The sequence below is a fragment of the Scyliorhinus canicula genome, chromosome 8, assembly GCF_902713615.1.
Source record: "Scyliorhinus canicula chromosome 8, sScyCan1.1, whole genome shotgun sequence".
NCBI classification, from domain to species: domain Eukaryota; kingdom Metazoa; phylum Chordata; class Chondrichthyes; order Carcharhiniformes; family Scyliorhinidae; genus Scyliorhinus; species Scyliorhinus canicula.
In genome coordinates, this window is record NC_052153.1 from 128031826 (window position 1) to 128057668 (window position 25843).

General features: G+C 52.2%; 1 protein-coding gene across 3 annotated transcripts in view; it reads right to left on the reverse strand.

Moving 5' to 3' along the window:
• Positions 1-25843, reverse strand: part of erap2 (endoplasmic reticulum aminopeptidase 2) — a 155875-nt gene that overhangs the window by 57249 nt on the left and 72783 nt on the right. Inside the window, exons 1-2 of one of the 3 annotated variants that reach the window (XM_038805219.1) lie at positions 14119-14531; positions 4209-4731 (exon numbers count right to left, since the gene is read on the reverse strand). In XM_038805219.1, coding sequence (XP_038661147.1) covers positions 4209-4711 — 503 coding nt within the window. In that variant the 5' untranslated portion in view covers positions 4712-4731; positions 14119-14531. Of the gene's footprint in view, positions 1-4208; positions 4732-14118; positions 14532-25843 lie in introns of those variants that run through there. The other 2 variants (XM_038805218.1, XM_038805220.1) reach the window with 2 other exon arrangements.

Below are 25843 nucleotides of genomic sequence, written 5' to 3' on the forward strand. Positions count from 1 at the left end.
ATGACTTGTTGCTATATGTGGCGGACCCAGTGGGGGAAATGCCGGAGGTGATGAAGATTCTCAGGGAATTTGGGGGCTTTTCAGGGTACAAGCTCAACCTGGGTAAGAGTGAGTTGTTCGTCGTGCACCCGGGGGATCAGGAGGAGAGGATTGGTAGGCTCCCACTGAAAAGGGCAGGGGGGAGTTTTAGGTACCTGGGAGTCCAGGTGGCTAGGAGCTGGGGGGCCCCACACAAACTTAACCTAACAAGGCTGGTGGAGCAAATGGCGGAGGAGTTTAAAAGATGGGGCATGTTGCCACTGTCACTGGCAGGCAGGGTGCAGTCAGTCAAGATGATGGTGTTCCCAAGGCTTTTGTTCCTGTTCCAGTGCCTCCCCATCCTTATCCCAAAGGCCTTTTTAGGAGGGTCAACAGGAGTATTACGGGATTTGTATGGGCGCATGGGACTCCCGAGGGTGAGAAGGGTGTTTTTGGAGCGGGGCAGGGATTGGGGGGGGGGGGGGGGGGGGGTGCTGCCGTTGCCCAACCTCTGTGGGTACTATTAGGCTGCCAACGGAGCGATGGTGTGTAAGTGGGTAATGGACGGGGAAGGGGCAGCATGGAAGAGGATGGAGATGGCGTCCTGTGTGGACACGAGCCTGGAGGCGCTGGTAACGACGCCGTTGCCGCTCCCTCCAACGAGGTATACCACGAGCCCGGTGGTGGCGGCTACCCTCAAATTTGGGGGCAATGAAGACGGCACAGCGGGGAGGTGGGGGGCTAGATGGAGTCCCCGATACGGGGGAACCACCGGTCTGTTCCAGGGAGTGTTGATGGCGGGTTTCTTAGCTGGCACAGGGTAGGTATTAGGAGGTTGGGGAACCTGTTTGTAGATGGGAGGTTTGAGAGCTTGGGTGAGTTAGAGGGGAAGTTTGGGCTCCCCCGGGGAACATGTTTAGGTACATGCAGGTTAGGGCGTTTGCCAGGCGGCAAGTGGAGGGGTTCCCTCTGTTCCCCCCATGTGGGGTACGGGACAGGGTGCTCTCGGGGGTGTGGTTTGGAGAAGGGAGGATTTCGGACGTGTTCCACGTAATGCAGGAGGTAGACAAGGCCGCGGTGGAGGAGCTGAAGGGTAAATGGGAAGAGGAGCTGGGTGAGGAGATTGAGGTGGGGACATGGGCGGATGCCCTGGAAAGGGTGAATTCCTCCTCTTCTTGTGCGAAGCTTAGCCTCATACAGTTCAAGGTGCTACATAGGGCTCATATGACCTGGACGAGGATGAGCAGGTTCTTCGGGGGCGAAGACAGGTGTGCTAGGTGCTCGGGGAGCCCAGCGAACCATGCCCATATGTTCTGGGCATGCCCAGCGCTGGGGGTATTGTGGAAGTGGGTAGCAAACACGGTGTCGAGGGTGGTAGGATCCAGGGTCGAGCCAGGCTGGGGGCTTGCGATGTTTGGGGCAGCAATGGAGCCAGGAGTGCAGGAGGTGAAAGAGGCCAGTGTTCTGGCCTTTGGGTGCCTAGTAGCCCAGCGGAGGATTTTGCTTCAGTGGAAGGATGCGAGGCCCCCAAGCGTGGAGGCCTGGATCAATGATATGGCGGGGTTCATTAAATTGGAGAGGGTGAAATTTGCCCTGAGGGGATCAGTACAGGGGTTTTTTTAGACGGTGGCAGCCTTTCCTTGACTTCCTGGCAGAATGGTAGGAAAATAGGCCGGCAGCAGCAGCAACCTGGGGGGGGGGGGGGGGGGTGTTTCGGTGGAGGGGAGGAATGTGTACATGTGTTTGTTGAATATGCTGGGTGCTAACCTATTTCTTCTTTTTGTAATTACTGGGGGGGGGGGGGGGGGGGTTGGTTTTGGGGGGTTTTCTTTCTTCTTTTTCCTTTTTGTTGTTAATACTGTTTTCTTGTTGATATTTTCTGTTTTTGATATTTTGTGAAAATCTCAATAAAAATTATTTTTAAAAAAACATTTGTAGGGATTTGCAAATTATTGCAATGGACTAAAATATCTTCCTTCCTCTATGACCAGCTTTGAATTTGGTTCAGAAATATGGAATGAAAGATTTTCATTAATGCTCTCAAATGAATGACTATCTCAATACAATTCTCAAACAACTAATCCTTCACACTTGATTGTTACCCCATCCCCAAACATTTACTCCCTCCACCTCCAATGCACAGTAGCAGCAGGCTGTACCACCTACACTACAGGAACTCAGCAAGGTCTGTAGACAGCACTTTCCAAAACCATAACCATTTCCATCTGACAAGGGAAACAGACACATGGGAACACCGCTACCTGGAAGTTCCCCTCCAAGTCATTCACCATTCTGACTTGGAAATATACTGTCATTCCTTCACTGTGGGTCAAAATCCTGAAAATGCCTCCCTAACAGCACTGTGGGTGTACCTACACCACGTGAATTGCAGTGGTTCAGTAAGGCAGTTCACCATCACCCTTCTCAAGGGCAATTAGGGATGGGAAATGAATGCTGACCAAGCCAGCGAAGTCCAAATGCCTTGACTGATTTTATTTTAATGATTTACTACGCAGTGAGCTGAAAAAATTGGGATGAGAGGTGAAGCTCCCATCCCATAGGAAAGTGCACTTCTCTAGTGCAATGGGGTGCTATTTAGATTGGTATCATGTTGTATTATGTAGGGACAGTTCCACATTACACTTTCTCCATCTCTACCTATTCTGAGACCAAATGCTGATACGGCTGTGAAATGTGGCGTGATGTGGAAATGCCATTTTTTTGTCTCAGACCTGACTTCTATTGCAATGATGGAATGAATGTTTCTTCCCTCTGCCATTGCCATGGTTCGAAATGGCAGACATGCCTAATTCCTGATATGCATGCCTTCATATAAAAACACTTATCAGAAATCAAAATGACAGATAGATAATGGAAGAAGTAGGTTACTGTGCAGTAAACTGGTTTAAGCTATGACTAAGGCACTCTGTTGGGGCTCACTCTATTTTCCCAATGCTGTGCTCAACTTGCAAATGTGTTATAGAAAATTCTAAAAGTAAAGATAAAGTATTTAATTCCCAGCACCAAAATCTAGCATTTTTCAACACAAAGGAAATGAAAGAGGTCTTGGAGTTGGATACAAAATGGAACAGTGTTGCAATCCATCGCTTAATTATTACTTTAGAGATCAGAAAAAGGATAACAAAATGCAAAATTTTAAATCAATAACCATAAATCTGCATTTGTGATATGTAAAATGCTTGTTAGAACCTGACAACGTACTTTTTAAAATGTTTTTGACACAAGTTCACATTTACAGATGTGGACAAAATAATTCAAACAAATCCATTAGTAAACGTAGTCCCTCTGGATAAGTTCAAAAAAATGCAACAATATATTTTTCCAGTAATTATGACAACATAGGAGGCATGCACGGCGGCGCAGTGGTTAGCACTGCTGCCTCACGGCACCGAGGTCTCCGGTTCATTCCTGGCCCTGGGTCTGTTGGTGTTTGCACATTCTCCCCATGTCTGTGTGGGTCTCTGCCCCACAACCCAAAGATCTGCAGGATAGGTGGATTGGCCACGCTAAATTGCTCCTTAATTGGAAAAAAATAATTGGATACTCTAAATTTATAATAAAAACATTTATGGTGACATATTTGCATTAGCACATAAATGGATGACAGTTTGAGTGTATTCCTTCATGTAAGAAAGCTCACCGTATATAGTGGCATTCTGAAATAAGTCAAATATCAAATCAGCTCTTAAAGACAGTTCCTTGAGTTTATATAATGAATCAACCACATTTGTTTGGAACTAAATTAAATCCTTAAAGAAGATATTTATGTGAACGGAATTGGCTATTTTTGAAATCTAGCATTTAGTAAATCTTAGCTGTAATTTAGTTTGGTTTTAAATGTTCTCAAATTTGGGTTCTCTATATCAAAATATGAAATTTAAATTTTAAAGCTGTCAGGTACAGGGCCACCTCTGAAATCCTCCTTTGCTCTTGGTTTAATGTCTCATGATAGTTGTCCTAAAAAGATTTTTGGTATGTGCCAGTAATCAACATGCTTGGTTTCCTCGGTCAAATTATTTCAATATGAGAACAAAATATTCAGAAGCCTACATGCATGTAATGCAGTTAAATACATAATCACACATAAAGGTCCTTTGTAATAATATGGCACTGTATGGTTCTTAGAAAAGTACCAACTCTTTCTAAATTGAAATGTGTTAACAGCTTACCTTGTTTTACCATCTGCTGTTCGATAGTTACTTTTGTAAAAACCATAGAAACCATCCGATAAATTGGCTGCATAGTTGATGTTAATAACGTACTCCTCTCCACTGGCCAGAGGCTTGGCAGACTCGAGGGCGATTTGCTCATATGGTGGGTATTCCAAAATGTACAAACCACTTTCCACGTAGGTAGCCCCATCGCTTGTTGATGCAATCGTTGCCGTGGTGATTTCTAGATGCTTGCTATGAAGGATGATGAACCTGGTTTCTTGTTTGACAAAAATCTGAATCCTAACTAATCCGGTGAAGTTTAGAGTCGTCAAATTTGGATGTATCGAAAGATCGTAGTGGACTGGTACGATCCTATCAGGTAGTCTCATCTTGTTCCAAGGAAACTTCTGGCCATTAGTAACTGAAGGGAAGTCTCCACCATCATGGTCACTAGCACACTGCATGACCTGGCACAGCAGTCCAAGAGCAAGGAATAACATCCTTTCCTTCAACAGCATTTTCCAAATTACAAAGGAATCTAAAAGCACAAAACATTAGTGTTGTTAAAACGTAAAGTCATCAATCTGAATCAATAGCATTGCATTCTGCAAATTATCTAACCAGTTTTAATAGGCTCCTGCCAAAGAATCAGGCACGAAATCACAGTGGTTAGTACTGCTGCTTCACAGCGCCAGAGTCCCAGGTTCAATTCCCAGCTTGGGTCACTCTCTGAGCAGAGTCTGCACGTTCTCCGTGTGTCTGCGTGGGTTTCCTCCCACAAGTCCTGAAAGACGTGCTGTTAGGTGAATTGGACTTTCGGAATTCTCCCTCTGTACCAGAACAGGCGCTGGAGTGTGGTGACTGGGGGATTTTCACAGTAACTTCATTGCAGTGTTAATGTAAGCCTATTTGTACCACTAATCAAGATTAGTATTTATTTAAATGGAGTCATCTCTGTCTGACTTACAGTAAAGTATCCTTTTATGAACATTGGCTTTAGTATTATGACCATCCCACTGGTGAATAAATGGAGCTTTATTGACGATTATTCAAATCCTATGCTAAACAACAAATGATTTCCTAGCAACCATATTGCAACAGGTATAAAATAAATCTAAACTAATCTATCAATGTATTCTCTGCAGTTAGAGCTGGGCAATAATAAAACCAATGTTTTTTTTTTCAGAAATTGCATCTCTTTTTGATGTCATGTCATTACTATGCAATGCGATCACTCAATTTCCAGGGGGTTGACTCTGATTTATTGTTCCTTACCTCCTTCAGTTCTTCTTTCCTACTAAAATATTAAGAATTTAAAACTGAAGCTCGACATTGATACTTCCTCATTTATCTTGCTTTCACTGATCGCATCCTGATCATTTAAAGTACTGTACAATGTTATCTTGATCTGTCAATTCTGAATTGATTCTCCTGAATTCCAAGATAGATTTTGGTATTAATTTCCATTTGTGTCCCACAATATAGATAGAAAGCAGTGGGGTGTCCAGGCCATCCATGGGCCTTATCAGGTGCAGAAGGAAGGGCAGTAGGGTCACCACCTGCCTGGTTAAATGCCCCTCCGCTCCGAATCACACTCACCATGGGGTAGGGCATTAAATCCTGCGTGTGTGTGTGTGTAAGAGAGAGGTAGAGACAGAGAGACATCTGGTGTCCTTCCTGGTCTTAACTTGAGCGGTGGTACCGCTGTTTAAGAAAGGTAGCAGGGATAATCCAGGAAATTATAGGCCAGTGAGCATAACATCAGTAGTAGGTAAGTTATTGGAGAGAATTCTCAAGGATAGGATTTGTATCAATTTGGAAACAAATTGACTCATTAGTGATAGAGAGCATGGTATTGTGAAGGGGAGGTCGTGCCTCACTAACTTGATCAAGTTTTTTGAGGAGGTGACAAAGATGATTGATATGGGGAGGGCAGTGGATGTTGTTTACATGGACTTCAGTAAAGCCTTTGACAAGGTGCCTCATGGCAGACTGGTACAAAAGGTGAAGTCACACGGGATCAGAGGTGAGCTGGCAAGATGGATACAGAACTGGCTCGGTCACAGTAGAAGGATGTTTTTCTGAATGGCCGGCTGTGACTGGTGGTGCTCCACAGGGATCGGTGCTGGGGACTCTCTTGTTTATAGTATATATAAACGATTTGGAAGAAAATATAGCTGGTCTGATTAGTAAGTTCATGGAGCACATCAAGGTTGGTGGAGTGGCAGATAGTGTTGAGGATTGTCAGACAATACAGCAGGACATATATAGGTTGGAGACTTGGACAGAGAAATGGCAAATGTGAGGTAATGCATTTTGGGAAATCTAACATAGAGGGGAAATGAACAGTAAATGGCTTACAGTAAATGGCTACAGTAATTGAGAATTCTTAGGAATATGGAAAGTCAGAGATATCTGGGCTTATAGGTCCACAGATCTTTGAAAGTGGCAACACAAGAGGACACGGTAGTCAAGAAAGCACATGGAGTGCTTACCTTCATTGGACGGGACATCAAGTGGAAAAGCTGACAAGTCATGCTACAGTTGTATAGAACCTTGGTCAGGCCGCACTTGGAATATTGCGGACAATTCTGGTTGCCACACAACCAGAAGGATGTGGAGGCTTTGGAAAGGGTGCAGAGGAGATTTACCAGGATGTTGCTTGGTCTAGAGGATTTTAGCTATGCGGAGGCTGAATAAACTGTTTTCATTAGTACAACGGAGGTTGAAGGGCAACCTGATAGCGGTCTACAAGATTATGAGAGGCATGAATAGAGTGGAAGGACAGGCACTCTTTCCAAGGGTGGAAGGGTTCAATCATTAGTAGGCATAGGTTTAAGGTCCATGAGGCAAAGTTTAGAGGAGATGTGCGAGGCAGGTTTTTTTACACAGAGGGTGGTGAGTGCCTGGAGTGCATTGCCTGGGGAGATTGTGGAAGCAGATACATTAACGGTGTTCAAAAGGCATCTCGACAAATACATGGATAGGATGGGTATAGAGGGATAAGGCACCAGGAAGTGCTGAAGGTTTTGGGCAAAGGTGGTTACTGGTCCAGGCTTGGAGGGCTGAAGGGTCTGTTCCTGTGCTGTATTATTCTTTGCTCTTATTTTAACTCACCAAAATAAATAATTAAATTGCCTACATTCATCATAGTCTGAACTGAATTCAATATTTATCCAAAGATGTTCAGACTAGATGGATTGGCCATGCTAAATTGCCCCTTAGTGTCCAAAGGTTAGGTGTGGTGCTCTTTTGGAGTGTTGGTGCAAACTTATAGAATCATAGAATTTACAATGCAGAAGTAGGCCATTCAGCCCATCGAGTCTGCACCGGCTCTTCGAAAGAGCACCCCACTTAAGCTCAGACCTCCACCCTATCTCCATAAACCAGTAACCCCACCAACCTAAAGCCAATCCACCTAATCTGCACATCTTTGGACTGTCGGAGAAAACTGGAACACCCGGAGGAAACCCACGCAGGCACGGGGCGAACGTGTAGACTCCTCACTGACAGTGATCCAAGCCGGGAGTCAAATCTGGGACCCGGTACTAACCACTGTGCTACCGTGCTGCCCTTGATGAGCTTGATGGGCAAAATGGCCTCCTTCTGCACTGTAGGAATTCTATGAATATTTATAGCAATCTTGTAGCAATTTAAAAACCAGGCTAACAGAATTGGGACCATCACACACCCCCATCCTATCACTTTCTCCCACATCCAGTGCTGCAAAAACTCAAGATGTGACCAATGTTACTAAAGCTGAGGACTCCAAAATTGTCAAAGTTTCCTATTTAACTAGTAACTGTATGTGGAAATTTATTAAATGCATTTTTGAAGTTGATGCATTGTGTCACGGTGCTGTTGAGTTTACCACAGCTGACTTAGGTTGCCAATCTAAATCTGGCAGCAAAACTGCTCATCACAAACACTTTAAATTCTAGAACTTATGTAAGAGAGATATCAGTCAGAAACAATAGCCTCAATTGCACTACAAGGAATTGCAGCCTTGTGACTTCCGGCGGCGGCCATGGAGTGAGCGGCTGCACATTTGGTGGCTCCAGGTCAACGCAATTTTTTTTTTTGAGTGCAGGAGTGCCTGTGGAAGGTTTTACCCCTCTGGTGTGGCTGGTGGATGGATCCACGAACCAGGAGTCGGGCAAGAAGGAAAGAGCTGCTGGAACAGGAGAGTCTTTGAGGTGTGCCACAGGATAAGATGGCATAGGGCAAGGGAGCTGCCCTGCCTGCCCAGTGGTCAACGGAGCAGCTAATAGAGTTCCTAAATGGAAAGTTTAGTCAGCAGAGGAAGGAGGCCCTGAAAGGCCTGGCCAAGGTGGTGGAACTGATTAACTCGGGGATCGAGAGAGGGGAGCAGAGTCTAGAGTTTCAGGGTGATGCAGGGGAGCAGAGTCTAGAGTTTCAGGGTGATGCAGGAGACCCAAAAGAGGGCAAAGAAGACCGAGGATCTAGAGGAGACAAAATCGGCGGATTGGATTTGGATTTTGTTTATTGTCAGGTGTACCGAGGTACAGTGAAAAGTATTTTTCTGCGAGCAGCTCAGCAGATCATTAAGGATTGTGGGGATGTCCTAAGGCATTGAAGGTGCGGATGCTGGCACGTACGTGGCCAAAAGTTTGGGGAAGCTGATGGGGGAGAGTACGAACACACAGGGCGCTGATGAAGAGGCTGCAGGTGGGGAAGCCTTCAAGGGCAATGGCGGTGTGGTTGCACTGCTTTCTGGATAAGGATAAGGGCCGGGATTCTCCCCTAGCCGGCGGGTCGGGGGGTCCCAGCGGGACGGAGTGGTGTGAACCACTCCGGTGTCGGGCCTCCCCAAAGGTGCGGAATTCTCCGCATCTTTAGGGGCCAAGCCCTCACATTGAGGGGCTAGGCCCGCGCCAGAATGGTTCCCGCTCCGCCGGCTGGCATGAACGGCCTTTGGCGCCCCGTCAGCCGGGGCCGAAAGGCCTTCGTCGGCCGGCGTAAGTCCGCGCATGCCGGGTGCGTCAGCGGCTGTTGATGTCATACCGGCGCATGCGCAGGGAAGGGGGTCTCTTCTGCCCCCGCTGTGGTGAAGGCCATGGCGGGGCAGAAGAAAAAGAGTGCCCCCGCGGCGCAGGCCCGCCCACCGATCGGTGGGCCCTGATCGCGGACCATGCCACCTTGGGGGCACCCCCCCAGGTCAGATCGCCCCGCGCCCCCCCCCCCCCGCCCCAGGACCCCGGAGCCCGCCCGCGCCACCATTCCCGCCGGTCAAGTAGGTGTTTTGATTCCCACTGGCGAGAGAGCCCAGTCAGCGGCGGGACTTCGGCCCATCGTGGGTCAGAGAATCGCCGCGGGGGGCCCGCTGACCGGAGCGGGGGGGCCCGCTGACTGGCGCGGCGCAATTCCCGCCCCCGCCAAATCTCGGGGGGGGGGGGGCAGAGAATTCAGGACACAGCGGGGACGGGATTGACGCCGGCCCTGGACAATTCTACGACCCCCCCGAATTCCGCCCAAGATTCTTCGGTGGGCAAGGCAGATTAGGAAGTGCACCTGGGAAGGGAACAAGTTGCGAGTGTACCAGGATCTGGGTGCAGAACTGGAGAAGAGGAGGGCTAGGTTTAACAGGGTCAATGCCTCTTTAAAAAGGTGAAGTTCAGAGTACTGTACCCGGCCCGCCTCTGGGTGACTGTCCAGAGGCGTGAGTACTGTTTTGGTACACCAGAAAAGGCAATGGAGTTTGTGAGGGACAACGGACCGGGAGGAGAGTGAGGACATTGAGTTTTGGAGAAGTTTGTGTGTGTGTTTGTTTTGGAAAAGTTTTTTCTTTGAAGAGTTTTTGATGGCAGGGTTTCTGGAGGGCAGACTTTTCATGGGTGTGTATCGAAGGTGAGTGTACCTTTTGTTGCTCTTTAGGTAGGCATGGACGGGGGGGAAATTAGGGGTGACACGGAAGATGGTGGCCTTGGGCGGGGGCCACCATGCTAGCTCGGTGGGCTGGTTAACTGGAGTGAAGTGTGGGGTTATTAGGAGGTAGTCGTGGTGGTTGAGGGGCTGAGATTTAAGGGTGAGGGTAGGGTTGCTGATATGGATTTGTTTGTTGTGGCACAGTTGGTAAAGGATCGATGACAGTGGATATCCGAGGGTGGGCCTGGAGGGTTGTGTGACGCGTGCCGGGGGCTTGGCCAAAAAGGGATATGGCTGATCAGCAGCCCAGACCAGGCTGGTCACGGGGGCTGAATGGGCTGGTCAAGCGGTCACATGTGTTCGCACACCTGAGGAGTCTGAAGGTGGACATGGCCTTTTTGCAGGAAACGCACTTAAAGATAGGGGACCAGACAAGGTTGAGAAAAGGATGGGTGGGGAAGGTGTTCCACTCGGAACTGGATATGAAGATGAATGGGTGGCGGTTTTGGTGAATAAGCGGGTGGCATTCGAGGTTGGGAATATTGTGAGGTTTGTGATGGTGGGTAGGAAGTTGGAGGGGTTGCCGGTGGGTCCTGGTAAACATTTATGCCCCAAATTGGAATGATGTAGATTTCATGAGGCGGGTGTTGGATAAGATTCTTGCCTTGGACTCACATCAGTTGGATGTTGGCCCACCAGCTGAGGAAGCAAGAGACGGCGACGGAGATTGGCTGCGTACAGGACAATAAGGGTGGGGTGTGTTGGACCCGGAGGGGGTGAATAGCGTGTTTGAGGCATTTTATTAGAGGTTATATGAGTCGGAGCCCCTGGGATGGGCTGCAGTTTCCCAAGATAGAGGAGCTGGTTCAGGGATTGGAGGCCCCAATTGGGTTGAGGGAGGTGATGGACAGTATAGAGTGATGCAGGCAGAGAGGCCTCAGGTTTGCACAGGTTCCGAGTGGAATTCCACAAATGATTGGGGGGAGGGGGGGGGGGGGGGGACTGCTGGTGAGGGCATATAATGAGGCATGGGAGAGGAGGGGGAACTCCCCCTACATTGTCGCAGGTTTCCATCTTCCTGAAATTGAAAAAGGACAAGCAGTGTGTGTTGTGCCACTCAATATCGTTATTGAACGTAGACGCCAAGCTGTCGGCGACGGTGTTGGCCTGCGTCTCACGGGTGATAGGTAAGGTCCAAACGGGTTTTGTGAAGGGGAGGCAGTTGTCGCAAATGTGAGGAGGCTGCTCAATATAATTAGCACAACAGCATAGTGGTTAGCACAATTGCTTCTCAGCTCCAGGGTCCCATGTTCGATTCCCGGCATGGATCACTGTCTGTGCGGACTCTGCACGTTCTCCCAGTGTGTGCATGGGTTTCCTCCGGGTGCTTCCTCCCACAGTAGGTGGATTGGCCATGCTAAATTGCCCTTAGTGTCCAAAATTGCCCTTAGTGTTGGGTGGCATTACTGGGTTATGAGGATAGGGTGGAGGTGTGGGGTTGGATAGGGTGCTCTTTCCAAGAGCCGGTGCAGACTAGATGGGTGAATGGCCTCCTTCTGCACTGTAAATTCTATGAAATTCTATGAAAAAAAATTATGATGCCTCTGGAGGGGCAGGAGGTAGTGGTGGCAATAGATGCGGAAAGGGCGTTTGATCGGGTGGAGTGTGAGTATTTGTGGTTTGGGTTTGGGCAGGAGTTTGTGGACTGAGTCCGGTTGCTATATAAAGCACCCATCACAAGTGTGCAGACGAACCGAGTGAGTTTGGGATATTTTGGGCCGCATCGGGAGTTGAGGCAGGGGTGTCCGCTCTCCCTGTTGCTCTTTGGTTTGGCGATAGAGCAGCTGGCATTGGCGCTTAGGGCATTGAGGGACTGAGGAAGGATTGTGCTGGGGGGGGGGGGGCACTGAGCATAGATTCTCGCTGGATGCAGATGACCTGCTGCTATACGTTTCAGATCCATTGGATAGTATTGGGGACATTATGGGGATTTTGAAGGAAATTAGCCAGGTGACACGGGGCAGGGCGCAGCTGCACAAGCTGAACTTGACTTGGAGGAGCAGATGAAGGGGGACTTTAAGAGGTGGGATGTGCTCCCACTATCACTGGTGGGTCGGTTGCGGTGCTGCCAAAGTTTTTGTTTGTATTTCAGAACCTTCCAATCTTCGTTCCGAAGTCGTTCTTCAAAAAGGTTAATGCGTTGATCTCTGGGTTTTTGTGGGCGGGTTAGGAGGGCTTTCCTGGAGCATGGGGGGGGGGGACTGGTATTGCCGAACATGATGAACTACGACTGGGCGGGGAACATTGCCATGGTTAGGAAATGTGTTGTGGGGCAGGGGTCAGCATGGGGTCAGGTGGAGGCAGCATCTTGTAGGGGAACGAGTTTAAGTGCTTTGTTGTCAGCGCCTCTACTGTTCTCCCCAGCCAGGTACTCCATGGGCCCAGTGGTGATGTCTGCCCGAAGGCTGTGGAGCAGTGAAGGCTGCATTTGTGACTGGAGGATGCCTCGTGTGGGCAGCGATCTGCGTCAACCATAGGTTTGCGCCGAGAAGGGCCCCCCCAAGGTCGTGGGTGGCAGCGAGTGGGGATCGAGCGATTCGGTGATCTGTTTATAGAGGGCAGGTTTGCAAGGTTGGAGGACCTGGAAGATGAGTATGCGCTTCCCAGGGGGAACGGTTTCAGGTACCTGCAGGTCCGGGGTTTTGTAAAGAGAGAGTGGCGTCCTTTCCTGGGCTGCTACCCCTGGGGTTGCAGGATAAGGTACTGTCGAAGGAGGAGATGGGGAGGGGAAGGTTTCCGATGTCTACAAGGAGTTGATGGATCGGGAGAGGCCCAAGTGGGAGGAGGAGCTGGGCGGGGAGGTGGAGGCTGAGACTCGACGGAGGGTGAATGCGTCCTTGCCGTATGTGAGGTTAAGCCTTGTTCAGTTTTAAGTAGTCCATAGGGAACATATGACGTTAGCATGGATGAGTAGGTTTTTTGAGGGGGGTAAAGGATAGGTGTGGGCTTTACGCAGGAAGGCTGCGAATCACGCCCACATATTTTGGGCTTGTTCGAAGCGGAAGGGGTTCTGACAGGGGTTCGTGGACATTATGAGTGGGGCCACCTTCACCCCCGAGTTGCTGGGGGTGAAGGTGGCCCCAAGTCCAGATGTGGCGATATTCGGGGTGTCGGAAGACCGGCGGGAGTTAAAGGGGTGAGTGAGGCCAATATTTTGGCCTTTGTCTCCCCAATAGCTTGGGTGGATTTTGCTCGGGTGGAGGGACTCGGAGTTGCCGAAAGCGGGGGTGTGGGTGGGCAACCTGGCAGAATTCCTGAGGCTGGAGACGGTCAAGTTCGTCTTGAGAGGGGGTCGGCCGATGGGTGCACTCAGAGGTGGAAGCCATTTATTGATTTCTTTGAGGTCTGAGGGGTCAGCAAGGGGGGGGGGGGTAAGGGGTTAAAATGGGGAAGGTGGGATGGAATAAGGGGGTGGTATAGGGGGAGCAGGGAGGGTGAGTGTTGGTTGTTTATAATCTTGTATGGTTGCTCTTCTCCTTTTGGCTATTTAAATGAAAATGTGTTGAATAAAATATTTTTTTTTTAAAAAGGTATGGCAGCCTTGATGTAATTTATGTACTCAACACCTTAATTATGCATTCGACTCTAAATTAACCCTCTGTGGAAAATGCTGCAATTAATCAGACTGAAGGCTCTTTGCATAGTTATGGCCCCACTTTATAACCAAGGTCTATACAAGCATCTGAACAAGGAATTCTGAGCAGCTGAATTTCCAAACTGCACAGGTAGAGAAAAAACAAGTCCAACCCATGGAACCATCTCTAATTCCGGTCGAATGACTCCTCAACCACCACATGCACAAAATAGCATGAACCCTTTCTCAGCAAATATATTGGACAAGTGGGTTACTGCTGACTCACGAATAAGAGGGTTCCATCCAGCAAGTCAATTAATTAATTCAAATATCCATTAAGACATTGAGTCACAGTAAGTCTCGATTGGGGTAAAGGAGCTAGGCACAGAATTTATACCCGCTCACCACGCAGTGGTTACAATTTAAAGGCTCGACTGCAATACTAATTCCAGCTTCGCTTACGATTACTCCCAGCAGACAGGCTCGCAGCTCAGCTCAAATCCACATTGTCCATCAGCCGCCCGCCATTCACTTTTACCCAGGCAGCAAGCTGCATGTTTCCGAGAACACTTTTATTTTCACTTTCGGCGTTGGGACTCCCTCACCCGGATACACATTGCATCCATTGGGTGAATCTTTTGTTTTACCCACAAGCACCTTTTTAACGCTTAGGCAGTTTTAAATTACGTTTTTTTTAAATATTTTCTGAGGGCAAGATTGGATACTGGCGAGATATTTAACGAGTTCGGGTCAGGTCATGAGGAAGCTGGCTAGCAGCTCGGGAATAGGAAATGGTAAATGTCCCCAGCAGCAGAGACTATCTGAGACTCGGGTTGGGGGAAGGGATTGAGGGGCAGCAGCTTCCAGCAGAAAGGCCGGCGCAGTAACTGGCTGGGAGGGGACACCTCCAGGAAAACTGCAGCAAAAAAAACATGCTGCTGAAGCTTTCTCTCGAGCACCCATCAGGACAAATAGAAGAATGACAAATTTCCAAATGATCACAATTTATATTACAGAAGGAACGTTTCTTCGACTATAGAAAGTCGCTTGAGAGTATTTTAAGCATTGTTTTACACCCCCTTTCATTTTTGTTAAACCTTGTACATTTGCCTGCTTCAGAAATGATAAGCCCCAATTTAGGATCTAAGCACATACCCAACTCGTAATGTTCTTCCTCTTGAGTTCACTGACCTTTATCCTCACTAAATAAATTCAGGCACCTGTGATCACTTGTTTCGCCCACATTCTGTTTGGGGGGGGGTGGCAGAAGAGTGAGGAAGGGGGGGGGGGGGTGGAAGGAGCTGGAGAGTCCCTGCGGTGAGGTTGGTTGGGGCAGGGGAGTCCCGTGGGGGTGTTTAGAATCATAAAATTTATAGTACAGAAGGAGGCCATTCAGCCCATCGAGTTGGAGCAGAAGAGTCCCTGGGTGGGCGGGGCAGAAGAGTCCCTGGGTGGGTGGGGCAGAAGAGTCCCTGGGTGGGTGGGGCAGGAGAGTCCCTGATTGGGGGGGGGGGAGAGGAAGAGTCCTGGGAAGGAGGAATTGCGAGGTGGACTGTCCTGGGACAATCTCTGCCCCACCACTCCAGTCCGCTCCTGGGGGGAGGAAGGGAAAGCGCTGGGGTACGGGTAAATGTGCAGCGACAGGGAGGGATAGGGCTGGTGCAGGTATGGCCCAGGTAGTACTGGTGGCATGTTGATAGTTGGGTGGTATTGGCAGCCCATGGAGAGCTGGGGAGGTGGGGCAGCCTGTGGGTAGCTGGGGGTGGGTGCTGTCTGTGGAAAGCTGGGGCAGTGTAGGGGTTCGGCCTGTGAAAAGATGGGAGGTGGCCTGTGAAGAGCTGGAGCAGCGGTCCATGGACAGCTGGAGGGGGGTGTGGCCTGTGGAGAGATGGGGGTGGGTACTGTCTGTGGAGAGCTGTGGGGGGTAGCCCGTAGAGAGCAGCCTGTGAGGAGTTGGGGTTGTGACCCATGGAGAGGGGGTGTTGGGGCCGGCCTAAGAAGAGTTGGAGGTGAGAGTGGTTGTGGGTGAGGTAATGTAGGTGAGTGGAATGTGGGTGCTCTGTTAAAAATGACCAAAAAAGAAGGTAATTTTGTAAGTATATGTTGAGTAACAGAACATTTTTATTGCAATAAATGTATGCATACATATGAGACCTAGGAACATCTTCTAAGTTTATTTTTTGTACCTATTTGTAACAATCAGAACACAGGCCCTGGAGCCTGCCCTGATATTCAATGAGATCATGGCTGATCTGTGGCCTAACTCCATATACCTGCCTTGGGCCCACATCCTTAATATCTTTGCTTAACAAAAATCTATCTATCTCAGATTTAAAATTAACAACAGTTCCAGCATCAACTGCTGTTTGTGAGAGAGAGTTTGAACCTCTATCACCCTTTGCATGAAGACATGCTTCCTAACATCTCTCCGGAATGGTTTGGCCCTAATTTTCAGACAATGCCCCATAGTTTTAGAATCTCCAAACAGTGGAAATAATTTATCTGTATCTACCTTGTCTTTCCCTGTTAATATTTTGAAGACTTCGATCATATCACCCCTTAACCTCCTAAATTCTAGAGAAAACAGACCAAATTTATATAATCTCTCCTCATACCAGAATTCCTGTCGTCCAGGTATCATTTTTATAAACGTATATTGCCCTCCCTCCAAGGCCAAAATATCCTTCCTTTTTTTTTCTTTTTTTTTAAATTTAGAGCACCCAATTCATTTTTTCCAATTAAAAAGCAATTTAGTGTGGCCAATCCACCTAACTTGCACATCTTTGGGTTGTGGGGTGGGTGGGGGGGGGGGGGGGGGGGGGGGGGGCGAAACCCACCCAAACATGGGAGAATGTGCAAACTCCAAACGGACAGTGACCCAGAACTGGGATTGAACCTGGGACCTCAGTGCCATGAGGCAGCAATGCTAACCACTGCACTACCGTGCAGCCCCAAAATATCCTTCCTAATGTCTGGTGCCCAGACCTGCTCACATATTCCAAGTGGGTTCTAACCAGGGTTTTGTAAAGCTGCAACATAACCTCTGTGTCATTATGCTCCAATCCTCTAGATATGAAGAGCATCATTCCATTAGCCTTCTTGATTACTTTCTACGCTGTTCGTGGTATTGTCAAGATCTATACACCTGAACCCCCAGGTCTCTTAGAATATCTACTGAATTCAACTTCATACCACTTAGAAAGTACCCTGCTCTATCCTTTTTTGGTCCAAAATGGATAACCTCACCCTTGCTTACATTGAAATCCATCTGCCACAGTGTTACGCATTCATCCCTTTGTAATTTAATGCTCTCATCTACACAGTCTACAATGCCACCCAACTTTGTGTCATCAGCAAATTTGGATGTATGATTTTCTATGCCATTATCCAAGTCATGATGTGAGAGATGCCAGTGTTGAACTGGGGTGGGCAAAGTAAGAAGTCTTACAACACCAGGTTAAAGTCCAACAGGTTTATTTGGAATCACGTGCTTTCGGTGCATAGCTCCTTCATCAGGTGACCGAAGAGGGCGGTTACACAAACACAGCATCCTCACCTGATGAAGGAGCTGCGCTCCAAAAGCTACTGACTCCAAACAAACCTGTTGGACTTCAACCTGTGTTGTAAGACTTCTTACCAACGCCGGCATGTCCACATCATGGACAGATTTTATAGACCAAGCCAGTGATGCAAGATGATACTTTAAGTGCTTTCGGGAACTTGTCTGCTTTCTTGCATCTTCGTAGAAACTTTGTTTTTCAATATTTTTTTATTCTCCTCTTTTCTCACGTTTTCTCCCAAATTTACACCCAACAATAAACAATAATCAGCAAAAAATGTAATGTCAATCCCCATATCAATAACAACGATCCCATCCTTCCACCAAACCACCAAACATTAGCCCGCATGTTAACATAAACAAATGACAAAAAGGAATCAGGAATCGCCCATAATCACCATGAACACATACAGTCCCCCTCCCCCCAAACCTCCCAGCCCCCCAAATGTTCGATGTGATCCAATTCTCGAAAGTGCATAATGAATAACGCCCATGAATTGTAGAACCCCTCCACCCTTCCCCTCAGTTCAAATTTGACCTTTTTAAGCATCAAGAATTCCAGCAGGTCCCCCCACCACGCTAGAGCACAGAGTGGAGAGGTTGATCTCAAACTAACAGGATCCGCCTTCGGGCGATCAACGAGGTGAAGGCTACAGCATCTGCCTCCACGCCCGTTTCCAGCCCTGGCTGGCCCGACATCCCGAATATGGTCTCCCAAGGGCCCAGGTCCAGTTTCACATGCCCCACTTTAGAGATCACCCTAAACACCTCCTTCCAGTAATCCTCCAGCTTTGGACAGGACCAAAACATATTAATGTGGTTTGCGCTCCCCCCCACACCCTCCCTCCCCGCCCCCCCCACCTCCTACAAGGTTCACATACATCTTCTACCCCCTCAAAGAGCTGACTCATCCTCGCCCTTGTAACGCGCACTCTGTACACCACCTTCAGCTGTATCAGCCCCAACCTCGCACACAAGGTGGAGGCGTTCACTTTGCCTTGATCCCTTACAACGGCACCTTCTCTTCCTCCAAAATAGCCCTGTAAACCGCCGATACTACCCCGTTCTCCAGTCCCCCTGTCGTCAGCACCTCCTCCAGCAATGTGGAAGCCGGCTCTATTGGGAAGCTCTGTATCTCCTTTCTGGCAAAGTCACAAACCTGCATGTATCTGAATATTTCCCCCTGCTCCAGCCCATACTTCGCTCCCAGCTCCTTCATTCCTGCAAAACGACCCCCAAGAATCTTTGTAGAAACTTAATGTCATTGTCTATATGCTCGATCTTCTTGGAGATCCTATCCACTTTGAGCCGGCATTGTACGGTGTCGATGGCAGCCAGGATGTGGAGATGCGGCTTTGGACTGGGTGGGCACAGTAAGGAATCTTACCAAACCAGGTTCAAGTCCAACAGGTATATTTGATTCCAAATATGCCCCACCCCCACCTGCAGCTCCGGCAGATCCCACACCCCAAATATAGCCTCCAGGGCACTGTGAGGGGTGTGAGCATGGGGCACAGTGAGGGGTGTGACAGTGGGACACAGTGAGGGGTGTGACAGTGGGGCACAGTGAGGGGTGTGACAGTGGGGAACAGTGAGTGGTGTGAGAGTGGGGCACAGTGAGGGGTGTGAGAGTGGGGCACAGTGAGGGGTGTGACAGTGGGGCACAGTGAGGGGTGTGAGCATGGGGCACAGTGAGGGGTGTGAGAGTGGGACACAGTGAGGGGTGTGAGAGTGGGGCACAGTGAGTGGTGTGAGAGTGGGACACAGTGAGGGGTGTGACAGTGGGGCACAGTGAGGGGTGTGACAGTGGGGAACAGTGAGTGGTGTGAGAGTGGGACACAGTGAGGGGTGTGACAGTGGGTCACAGTGAGGGGTGTGAGAGTGGGACACAGTGAGGGGTGTGACAGTGGGGCACAGTGAGGGGTGTGAGAGTGCGACACAGCGAGGGGTGTGAGAGTGGGACACAGTGAGGGGTATGAGAGTGGGGCACAGTGAGGGGTGTGAGAGTGGGCACAGTGAGGGGTGTGAGAGTGGGGCACAGTGAGGGGTGTGACAGTGGGGCACAGTGAGTGGTGTGAGAGTGGGACACAGTGAGGGGTGTGAGAGTGGGGCACAGTGAGGGGTGTGAGAGTGGGGCACAGTGAGGGGTGTGAGAGTGGGACACAGTGAGGGGTGTGACAGTGGGGCACAGTGATGGTGTGAGAGTGGGACACAGTGAGGGGTGTGACAGTGGGGCACAGTCAGGGGTGTGAGAGTGGGGCACAGTGAGGGGTGTGACAGTGGGGCACAGTGAGGGGTGTGAGAGTGGGGCACAGTGAGGGGTGTGACAGTGGGGCACAGTGAGGGGTGTGACAGTGGGGCACAGTGAGGGGTGTGAGAGTGGGGCACAGTGAGGGGTGTGAGAGTGGGACACAGTGAGGGGTGTGAGAGTGGGGCACAGTGAGGGGTGTGAGAGTGCGGCACAGTGAGGGGTGTGACAGTGGGGCACAGTGAGGGGTGTGAGAGTGGGACACAGTGAGGGGTGTGACAGTGGGGCACAGTGAGTGGTGTGAGAGTGGGACACAGTGAGGGGTGTGAGAGTGGGGCACAGTGAGGGGTGTGACAGTGGGGCACAGTGAGGGGTGTGACAGTGGGGCACAGTGAGGGGTGTGACAGTGGGGACACAGTGAGGGGTGTGACAGTGGGGCACAGTGAGGGGTGTGACAGTGGGGCACAGTGAGGGGTGTGACAGTGGGGACACAGTGAAGGGTGTGACAGTGGGGACACAGTGAGGGGTGTGAGAGGGGCACAGTGAGGGGTGTGACAGTGGGGCACAGTGAGGGGTGTGACAGTGGGGCACAGTGAGGGGTGTGAGAGTGGGCACAGTGAGGGGTGTGACAGTGGGGCACTGTGAGGGGTGTGACAGTGGGGCACAGTGAGGGGTGTGACAGTGGGGCACAGTGAGGGGTGTGACAGTGGGGCACAGTGAGGGGTGTGAGAGTGGGGCACAGTGAGGGATGTGAGACTGGGCACAGTGAGGGATGTGACAGTGGGACACAGTGAGGGGTGTGACAGTGAGGCACAGTGAGGGGTGTGACAGTGGGGCACAGTGAGGGGTGTGACAGTGAGGCACAGTGAGGGGTGTGAGAGTGGGCACAGTGAGGGGTGTGACAGTGGGGCACAGTGAGGGTTGTGACAGTGGGGCACAGTGAGGGGTGTGAGAGTGGGCACAGTGAGGGGTGTGACAGTGGGGCACAGTGAGGGGTGTGACAGTGGGGCACAGTGAGGGGTGTGACAGTGGGACACAGTGAGGGGTGTGACAGTGGGGCACAGTGAGGGGTGTGACAGTGGGACACAGTGAGGGGTGTGAGGAGTGGGGCACAGTGAGGGGTGTGACAGTGGGCACAGTGAGGGGTGTGACAGTGTGGGCACAGTGAGGGGTGTGACAGTGGGGCACAGTGAGGGGTGTGACAGTGGGGACACAGTGAGGGGTGTGAGAGTGGGACACAGTGAGGGGTGTGACAGTGGGCACAGTGAGGGGTGTGACAGTGGGCACAGTGAGGGGTGTGAAGTGGGGCACAGTGAGGGGTGTGACAGTGGGGCACAGTGAGGGGTGTGAGAGTGGGGCACAGTGAGGGGTGTGACAGTGGGACACAGTGAGGGGTGTGACAGTGGGGCACAGTGAGGGGTGTGAGAGTGGGGCACAGTGAGGGGTGTGAGAGTGGGACACAGTGAGGGGTGTGACAGTGGGCACAGTGAGGGGTGTGACAGTGGGACACAGTGAGGGGTGTGAGAGTGGGGCACAGTGAGGGGTGTGAGAGTGGGGCACAGTGAGGGGTGTGACAGTGGGGCACAGTGAGGGGTGTGACAGTGGGACACAGTGAGGGGTGTGACAGTGGGACACAGTGAGGGGTGTGACAGTGGGGCACAGTGAGGGGTGTGAGAGTGGGGCACAGTGAGGGGTGTGAGAGTGGGGCACAGTGAGGGGTGTGAGAGTGGGGCACAGTGAGGGGTGTGACAGTGGGGCACAGTGAGGGGTGTGAGAGTGGGGCACAGTGAGGGGAGTGAGAGTGGGGCACAGTGAGGGGTGTGACATTGGGGCACAGTGAGGGGTGTGACATTGGGGCACAGTGAGAGGTGTGAGAGTGGGACACAGTAAGGGGTGTGACAGTGGGGCACAGTGAGGGGTGTGAGACTGGGACACAGTGAGTGGTGTGACAGTGGGACACAGTGAGGGGTGTGAGAGTGGGACACAGTGAGGGGTGTGAGAGTGGGGCACAGTGAGGGGTGTGACAGTGGGGCACAGTGAGGGGTGTGAGAGTGGGACACAGTGAGGGGTGTGAGAGTGGGACACAGTGAGGGGTGTGAGAGTGGGGCACAGTGAGGGGTGTGAGAGTGGGGCACAGTGAGGGGTGTGAGAGTGGGCACAGTGGGGTGTGAGAGTGGAGCACAGTGAGGGGTGTGACAGTGGGGCACAGTCAGGGGTGTGACAGTGGGGCACAGTGAGGGGTGTGACAGTGGGGCACAGTGAGGGGTGTGACAGTGGGGCACAGTGAGGGGTGTGAGAGTGGGGCACAGTGAGGGGTGTGAGAGTGGGGCACAGTGAGGGGTGTGAGAGTGGGCACAGTCAGGGGTGTGACAGTGGGGCACAGTGAGGGGTGTGAGAGTGGGGCACAGTGAGGGGTTTGAGAGTGGGGCACAGTGAGGGGTGTGAGAGTGGGGCACAGTAAGGGGTGTGACAGTGGGGCTCAGTGAGGGGTGTGAGAGTGGGACACAGTCAGGGATGTGACAGTGGGGACACAGTGAGGGGTGTGAGAGTGGGGCACAGTGAGGGGTGTGACAGTGGGGACACAGTGAGGGGTGTGAGAGTGGGACACAGTGAGGGGTGTGACAGTGGGGACACAGTGAGGGGTGTGAGAGTGGGGCACAGTGAGAGGTGTGAGAGTGGGACACAGTGAGGGGTGTGACAGTGGGGACACAGTGAGGGGTTTGACAGTGGGACACAGTGAGGGGTGTGAGAGTGGGGCACAGTGAGGGGTGTGAGAGTGGGGCACAGTGAGGGGTGTGAGAGTGGGCACAGTGAGGGGTGTGACAGTGGGGCACAGTGAGGGGTGTGAGAGTGGGGCACAGTAAGGGGTGTGACAGTGGGGCACAGTGAGGGGTGTGACAGTGGGGCACAGTGAGGGGTGTGAGAGTGGGGCACAGTGAGGGGTGTGACAGTGGGGCACAGTGAGGGGTATGACAATGGGACACAGTGAGGGGTGTGACAGTGGGGCACAGTGAGGGTGTGAGAGTGGGACACAGTGAGGGGTGTGACAGTGGGACACAGTGAGGGGTGTGAGAGTGGGGCACAGTGAGGGGTGTGACAGTGGGGCACAGTGAAGGGTGTGAGAGTGGGACACAGTGAGGGGTGTGAGAGTGGGGCACAGTGAGGGGTGTGACAGTGGGGCAAAGTGAGGGGTGTGACAGTGGGGCACAGTGAGGGGTGTGACAGTGGAGCACAGTGAGGGGTGTGACAGTGGGGCACAGTGAGGGGTGTGAGAGTGGGGCACAGTGAGGGGTGTGACAGTGGGGCACAGTGAGGGTGTGACAGTGGGGCACAGTGAGGGGTGTGACAGTGGGGCACAGTGAGGGGTGTGAGAGTGGGGCACAGTGAGGGGTGTGAGAGTGGGGCACAGTGAGGCGTGTGACAGTGGGGCACAGTGAGGGGTGTGACAGTGGGGCACAGTGAGGGGTGTGAGAGTGGGACACAGTGAGGGGTGTGACAGTGGGGCACTGTGAGGGGTGTGACAGTGGGGCACAGTGAGGGGTGTGACAGTGGGGCACAGTGAGGGGTGTGACAGTGGGGCACAGTGAGGGGTGTGAGAGTGGGGCACAGTGAGGGATGTGAGACTGGGCACAGTGAGGGATGTGACAGTGGGACACAGTGAGGGGTGTGACAGTGAGGCACAGTGAGGGGTGTGACAGTGGGGCACAGTGAGGGGTGTGACAGTGAGGCACAGTGAGGGGTGTGAGAGTGGGCACAGTGAGGGGTGTGACAGTGGGGCACAGTGAGGGTTGTGACAGTGGGGCACAGTGAGGGGTGTGAGAGTGGGCACAGTGAGGGGTGTGTCAGTGGGGCACAGTGAGGGGTGTGACAGTGGGGCACAGTGAGGGGTGTGACAGTGGGGCACAGTGAGGGGTGTGACAGTGGGGCACAGTGAGGGGTATGACAGTGGGACACAGTGAGGGGTGTGAGTGTGGGGCACAGTGAGGGGTGTGACAGTGAGGCACAGTGAGGGGTGTGAGTGTGGGGCACAGTGAGGGGTGTGACAGTGGGGCACAGTGAGGGGTGTGACAGTGGGGCACAGTGAGGGGTGTGAGAGTGGGGCACAGTGAGGGGTGTGAGAGTGGGGCACAGTGAGGGGTGTGACAGTGCGGCAGAGTGATGGGTGTGAGGTTGGGGCACAGTGAGAGGTGTGACAGTGGGGCACAGTGAGGGGTGTGAGAGTGGGGCACAGTGAGGGGTGTGACAGGGGGGCACAGTGAGGGGTGTGACAGTGGGGCACAGTGAGGGGTGTGAGAGTGGGGCACAGTGAGGGGTGTGAGAGTGGGACACAGAGAGGGGTGTGAGAGTGCGGCACAGTGAGGGGTGTGACAGTGGGACACAGTGAGGGGTGTGAGAGTGGGGCACAGTGAGGGGTGTGAGAGTGGGGCACAGTGAGGGGTGTGACAGTGGGGCACAGTGAGGGGTGTGACAGTGGGACACAGTGAGGGGTGTGACAGTGGGACACAGTGAGGGGTGTGACAGTGGGGCACAGTGAGGGGTGTGAGAGTGGGGCACAGTGAGGGGTGTGAGAGTGGGGCACAGTGAGGGGTGTGAGAGTGGGGCACAGTGAGGGGTGTGACAGTGGGGCACAGTGAGGGGTGTGAGAGTGGGGCACAGTGAGGGGAGTGAGAGTGGGGCACAGTGAGGGGTGTGACATTGGGGCACAGTGAGGGGTGTGACATTGGGGCACAGTGAGGTGTGTGAGAGTGGGACACAGTAAGGGGTGTGACAGTGGGCACAGTGAGGGGTGTGAGAGTGGGGCACAGTGAGGGGTGTGACAGTGGGACACAGTGAGGGGTGTGAGAGTGGGACACAGTGAGGGGTGTGAGAGTGGGGCACAGTGAGGGGTGTGACAGTGGGGCACAGTGAGGGGTGTGAGAGTGGGACACAGTGAGGGGTGTGAGAGTGGGACACAGTGAGGGGTGTGAGAGTGGGGCACAGTGAGGGGTGTGAGAGTGGGGCACAGTGAGGGGTGTGAAGGGGGCACAGTGGGGTGTGAGAGTGGGAGCACAGTGAGGGGTGTGACAGTGGGGCACAGTGAGGGGTGTGACAGTGGGGCACAGTGAGGGGTGTGACAGTGGGGCACATGTGAGGGGTGTGACAGTGGGGCACAGTGAGGGGTGTGAGAGTGGGGCACAGTGAGGGGTGTGAGAGTGGGGCACAGTGAGGGGTGTGAGAGTGGGCACAGTCAGGGGTTGTGACAGTGGGGCACAGTGAGGGGTGTGAGAGTGGGCACAGTGAGGGGTTTGAGAGTGGGGCACAGTGAGGGGTGTGAGAGTGGGGCACAGTAAGGGGTGTGACAGTGGGGCTCAGTGAGGGGTGTGAGAGTGGGGACACAGTCAGGGATGTGACAGTGGGACACAGTGAGGGGTGTGAGAGTGGGGCACAGTGAGGGGTGTGACAGTGGGGACACAGTGAGGGAGTGTGAGAGTGGGACACAGTGAGGGGTGTGACAGTGGGGACACAGTGAGGGGTGTGAGAGTGGGGCACAGTGAGAGGTGTGACAGTGGGGCACAGTGAGGGGTGTGAGAGTGGACACAGTGAGGGGTGTGACAGTGGGGACACAGTGAGGGGTTTGACAGTGGGACACAGTGTGGGATGTGGGAGTGGGGCACAGTGAGGGGTGTGAGAGTGGGGCACAGTGAGGGGTGTGAGAGTTGGGCACAGTGAGGGGTGTGACAGTGGGGCACAGTGAGGGGTGTGAGAGTGGGGCACAGTGAGGGGTGTGACAGTGGGGCACAGTGAGGGTGTGGACAGTGGGACACAGTGAGGGGTGTGAGAGTGGGGCACAGTGAGGGTGTGACAGTGGGCACCAGTGAGGGGTATGACAATGGGACACAGTGAGGGGTGTGACAGTGGGGCACCAGTGAGGGTGTGGGAGTGGGACACAGTGAGGGTGTGACAGTGGGACACAGTGAGGGGGTGTGAGAGTGGGGCACAGTGAGGGGTGTGACAGTGGGCACAAGTGAAGGGGTGTGAGAGTGGGACACAGTGAGGGGTGTGAGAGTGGGGCACAGTGAGGGGTGTGACAGTGGGGCAAAGTGAGGGGTGTGACAGTGGGGCACAGTGAGGGGTGTGACAGTGGAGCACAGTGAGGGGTGTGACAGTGGGGCACAGTGAGGGGTGTGAGAGTGGGGCACAGTGAGGGGTGTGACAGTGGGCACAGTGAGGGGTGTGACAGTGGGGCACAGTGAGGGGTGTGACAGTGGGGCACAGTGAGGGGTGTGAGAGTGGGGCACAGTGAGGGGTGTGAGAGTGGGGCACAGTGAGGCGTGTGACAGTGG